This window comes from Colias eurytheme, chromosome 13 (assembly GCF_061535395.1).
Source record: "Colias eurytheme isolate Ceu_HAF_F1 chromosome 13, ilColEury1 Martin Lab GWU primary, whole genome shotgun sequence".
NCBI classification, from domain to species: Eukaryota; Metazoa; Arthropoda; class Insecta; order Lepidoptera; family Pieridae; genus Colias; species Colias eurytheme.
The window spans coordinates 8,534,553-8,540,552 of record NC_142992.1 but is presented as its reverse complement, the minus strand read 5'-3'; the positions used below and the strand labels follow the sequence as shown (position 1 = coordinate 8,540,552).

At 32.9% G+C, this 6,000-nt stretch overlaps 1 protein-coding gene across 1 annotated transcript in view; it reads left to right on the top strand.

The window, feature by feature from the left end:
- The first annotated feature begins 490 nt into the window (after positions 1-490).
- The window catches only part of LOC149903579 (switch-associated protein 70-like), a 28,548-nt gene continuing 23,038 nt past the window's right edge, over positions 491-6,000 (top strand). The window contains exon 1 of the mRNA XM_090108675.1: positions 491-651. Coding sequence (XP_089964801.1) covers positions 559-651 — 93 coding nt within the window. The 5' untranslated portion in view covers positions 491-558. The remainder of the gene's footprint in view (positions 652-6,000) is intronic.

Here is a 6,000-nt window from a genome sequence, read left to right as displayed (position 1 = left end):
CCGGAGGTCTTATTTCTATATATAGAACTTATTATAAGATATTTATAATAACGTATTTAATACATATTTTGGACATAGCAATAAATAACTTGGTGAGTCAGCGAACGGATATGGTTAATACAGAGGACGTCTCGTTGTTTTGATGAGTAATGTAATTATGATCTTGAAGGCAGTCGCCGTTTTTATCTTAAAACGAATAGTGATTTTATGTCTATAAAATTAAAGCTGATTTTGCAAGAAATATATCCTTTTAAATAAATAAATAAATTTTTTATTTATAGTTTATAGTCAAATAAATATTAGCTTATTTGCAACTGTTGCCGCTGACCGCACAAGACGAAACTTTTATATCATAAAAATCAAGCTCATATAAATTTTTTTGCAATTTTGTACTTTCTCAATTCGAACCAAAGTAATGTATACTTGCCCTTATCTCGTTCCGCTTCGCCTACTTCCTTTTGATATCGCAGAATGTCAGTTTGAATTTCGAACGCGCGCACTTTGGTCGCGTCTGTGCGAATTGTTTTTTTTTGTGTAAAATAGTGGCCAGTGTACGAAATGTCAGCTGTGCTAAAAAATGTCACTAACTGTATATGGCATGCCTTCGAATCATTACAAAATAATGAAGTTGTTCATAAATCAAAGTTAAAGGTAAAGTTATTTTATTTTTATTCCGCCAAAAGTGGTTTTCGCCAAAATTTTATTTAAACTTTTTGTTTAGATTAATGTGTTGTTCTTTAGTTTTGGTGGTAATTAATTATTATTTTATTAGGTATTAGGGTATTATTTTATTGTTTTATATTCTTATTGCTTCCTTTTCAGTTTTCTAACAACTATTATAATAAATCTAAAAGTTAATTGTTGCGGTTTATAGGTGGAAATAAGTTATGATGAATGTAAAAGTTTATTAGTATTTCGCTTTAAATTACAACTTTTATTATAGTTAGGTAGGTACTTATTTATTAAAATATAATTAAAATGCCCAGTTGATTTTAAGTTAATTTGTGTCCAGGTTACTTAATAATCGAGTTGCCCAAAACAAGTGACGGTTTTACATTTTAAAAGTCGCGGGATCAACACATTAATTAAAAGGTAAAATACATTGAGATAATATTAATATGGAGTCGATACCGCCTACACCACTTATGTTCCACTCAACATACGTCATGTGGCGTAACTGCACTCAGTCGCTTGCTCGGTCATTGGCGCGAACGTCACGCTCATTTTTTATTTGTTTTAAAGTGAAACGCATCAAATATGCCTACGTGTGTGTTACGATATTGCACAAATAATACAAATAATACGGAAAAGTGCAAAGGAATAACTTTTCAATCAGTAAGTAACTAGATAATAATTTTTAAAACTTAGTTAGAACAAAATTTTTGGCGGGCGACATTTTGCGTCATTTGTCATAGATTAAAAATTTAAGATATGACATTGGGCATGAAATAAGTGTTGTTAGTAATATTTGCTGGCGTATATTTTTATAGTATAAAATAATAATTTAACATATTTAGAAAAGCATAGACTGGTTGTTAATTGAAAAAAGGTGAAATCATGAAATATGAAAATCAATTACTTAATCACCAATTTTTTTTTTTTTGTTAATTGATTTTAATCAATTTTAATTGATATTGTATAAGCTACTGACTTGAACGTATAATTGAATTATTATTTATTTATCTGCACTAATATTATAAAGAGGAAAACTTTGTTTGTTTGTTTGATTGTAATAAATAGGCTCATAAACTATTGGACCGATTTTGATTAAATTTGGCACAGACAATCTTTAGACCCTGAGAAAAAACATAGGCTACTTTTTATTGCGAAATATGTACCACGGGCGAAGCCGGGGCGGACCGCTAGTTCAGAGATTAATATTTTTTCTATTCAAGGTTTCCATGTCTGGGTCGTGAAGAAAGGGAAAAATGGGTAAAATTTATCCAAAACAACCGCAGTGAAGAAACCTGGTTACCATCCGATAGAACTAGCGTCTGTTCATTGCATTTTCGCGATGAGGATAAATATACCACAAAAGCGGGAAGGCGTATTCTAAAGAAGTCTGCTGTTGCTTGTATTGATGTTAGTAATAATAATAAAATTTTACGGATTTGTATAACAAATAAAATATTATTTTAGCCATCACTAACATTATTATTATTATATTTATTTTAGCCGAAGGTGTGCTACAATAGTACTGGAACAATACAAGCAATTTCTGAGCCAGGAACATGTTCTGAGGATGATGAACTAAATATAAATAAACACAATTTTTACACGGCTTTTATTTTTTTTCTAAAAAAGGCTCAATTTGTAAGGAATGAAACTTCCCATAGCCCATATTGAACCTCCTCATCCTATATTATATGCCAGATATTGTTAGCCCCGCGTAGTAAAGTCAGTTTATATCTAAAATAAATATTAAGTAAATACAAAGAAAATTTCAAGTCAACGTGCATGTAAGGAGTGGCACCCAATAAAATAGACAGAAAGAAACAAAGTGTCGCCTCTATAGCGGTGAGTCAGTGACATCGCATAATCTATGACTGTCTAGCCGTCATTCGCGCGCCCCGCGCCGCCATCTTGGCGCACAGATTTTGTTCGTGGTGTCTGCTCCATTATTAATATTATCTCAATGGTAAAATAAAATTTATTATTTCTCAATACGCATGCGACTCGTGCTTGACCACACGTCTTGTCCTTCAGATTCTAGGTAAAATATCGATTGGTCAGGTGTTAGGCGTAATGTAAATAGCCTTATCTTCAAAACAATACCATAATATTACAGTGATTAACTGATTAGTATTAAAAATGCAAAGGAATTTTTTGAGCGTTAAGTAAGAAACCTGTGAGGTCTACCAGCTAATATAGTAATATTAATAAGCTGAAGAGTTTGTTTGTTTGTTTGTTTGAACACGCTAATCTCGGGAACTACTGGTCCGATTTGAAAAATTCTTTCGGTGTTAGATAGCTCATTTATCGAGGAAGGCTATAGGCTATATACCATCACGCTACGACCAATAGGAGAGGAGCCACGGGGGTGAAACCGCGCGGAGCGGCTAGTATTGTAATATGCGCGCAAACACAGTCTCTTTTCCTTCTCTCTAAATCTATTATCTATAGCTTAATAGTATACATAGGTAATAACTCATAGGTACTCAATACTCAATAGGTTAATGAGTTTATACAACACCTTATTTTCGAAGCCTAATAAATCACAGCTTGCTCGTTTCCTTTGTGATTGTTCGCAGTGAATCATGAATGGTGATTGGTGACTTACTTAAATGTTATTGTTTAACCCTTGCTGGCCTTATAAATGTTTTCAAGAACCATGCTTAGCTGGCGGTGTACCAATACTAATTAATTTCGAGGACAGTTGTGAAGACGAGGTTATTTTTTTTCAAACAAAAATTTTTCATTATAATAGATACTTAGTTACTAGGTAGTAAAAGTTACATAATTTTCTCCATTGATAAAAAATTTCATCTATTAGATAAGCCACATGTATTTTGTATTACTTACACTAATTATTGTTCATTCATCTATTCATATAACTCCTTACAAGCATATAATTAATATAGTATCCTATAGTATAGTGTTTACTAGGGTTGTTGAGGATTCCTCTTCCGCTTCCTCATAATGCGGAAGTTCCGCAATATTTTGGGTTCCTCTTCCTTTACCGCATCCTCAAAAATGAAAATAAAAAAATCCTCTTCCGCTATCGCTTCCTCAAAATTTAGAGGAAATTTATGAGGATGCTGATCCGATCGGGCGGCGAATTTACAAAGCCTATTTAATTTAAACTATGTATTTGAGTTACGAGTCGGACTCTAATAACGAACAAGAGTAGAGTCTTACCGCAATATTTATGTCTGCGCCTAACACTTATCTCTAAACATAATAATATAACATTTTCTCTCATACTTAGAAGAAACATATTTTACCAAATAATGTTTGTCAAAAGTCATTTTAAATTAAAAAAACAAACAAGTTGTTTAAGCTTACATAATAATATCTACCAGTTAGTTTTTTTTTGTGGAAATCGCCTAGTGTCGCTTCTGGCACTGATATAGATTCGGTTTTTTCGAGTAATATGTATAAACAAAAGCTCAAATAGTACTTACAGGCTTTGTAAATTCGCGATCGGGCGAGCTAACCTCCCCTAACCTTAAACATCAATATGTAGAGACAGGAGAATGGCTTTTGTTTTAATTTTAAAAGTTTTTTTTTTAATTTTGATTATAATTTCCTATCATCCTCATCCTCATCCGCTTCCTCTTCTGCTTCCTCATCCGCATCCTCTTCCTCAAAAAAATATCCTCTTCCTCATCCGCATCCTCTAAATTCGTGTGTGAAAATTCCTCTTCCTCCTCCTCTTCCTCATAATCACTTCCTCAACAACCCAAGTGTTTACCTATAATTTATTACCTACATGGGCGTAGCTAGCCATGGGCTCAGGGTGGGGCAAAAATATAAAAAAATCTGTTACTAGCAACTTTATCCTAAGTCTAGTCCCGGTTAATTTTTGGGGCTTCGAACCTTAAAAGGAAAAAAACGAACTCTTGAAGCTGTGAAAAAATCATAGTTATAAACCAACGCAATAAAAAAGATACAGCCGTTTGTGTTGCAAATTTTTACACATTTCGACATTTGAAAGGGAATCAAAACCTAAAGGGTTCGCAATTTTTCCTTTATCTGCGCTATAAGACGTTACTTAATACAAAATTTCGAGATTCTGGGTTCACGGGAAGTTTAGGGTCACTTACTGACCATAAAAACACAAATTAAAGCTGACAGATCCAGGTGGAGTTTCGCTTGCATTCTTAAAGAAAAGTTTTTGGCCGATATCTCGAAAACTATCCACTTTAGAGCAAAAGTTATTTCGACTTTTTTATAGAAAGTAAAATTTCGCATATTTTACACCGCATAAACTTTTTTGTAAAACTTACTGTTTACTTAATTTTAACTTATGGCCTTATATTATTACTTTAATTTATGGCCCATTTAATGAACCGGTTTATCATTTTTGGTTAATAACTCTTAAAATATTGGATTAATCAACAAAATACATCTATTTACTCATTTTTTAGTGCCATAGTGCCCGTAGTTTTTGAGTTGTAATCCGTTTAATGTAGAAATGTCGGCGCTCGGCGGGTGACGCGGGAGCCTTAAAGTTTTTTTTAAGGATGTGATGAAGACGAAGAAGAGATATATCCAATGCAAGTGGATTTTTGATAAAATTTAGATATTTTTTTATAGAAAAATGATTTTTTTCACACATTTTTCAAAAAAATATACTCTTTTCGTTTATTCTATTTTATTTTTGCATCAGAATATAAAATAATATACTCAATATTATTTAGTTGTACGAAATATAATAAAATGAAATATTTAAAAAGTCTATTAACTACTATTGCAGTTGAGGAAATAAACTATTAATTTTGAAGTACTACAGGACATCATTTTTGTTGAATTTGTAGCATTATATGGTATGCATACCTTGAAATTCTCCATTTTAAGCCCGGTAATTCAACATTGAACGTCATTAAATAACTCAAAAATTGTGGGCATTAGAAATAAAACCGGCCAATTGCGAGTCTGACTCGCGCACCGAGGCCGAGGGCTCCGAACAAACCTACTTTTTATTATGTTGTAACTCTAAAATGTATGTTTTAGCAATTTTTCCTTTCTCTGTGCTATAAGACATTGCTTTTTACCAAATTCAAGACTGTGTTCACGGGAACTACAGTGTAGGTTTTGATTCCCTTGCGAATGTCGAAATTTGCGATAATTTGCAGCATAAAACGGCTGTATCTTTTGATTGCGTTGGCTTTCACAGCTTCAAGGGACCGTAGACTTGAGTATTCGATATAAAATATTTCAGCTTGATACGTGCACGCTTTCTTGAGAAAAAGGATGTTGACAGTCAGACAGACAGACGGACAACATAGTGATCCTATAAGGGTTCCGTTTTTTCCTTTTAAAGTTCGGAACCCTGAA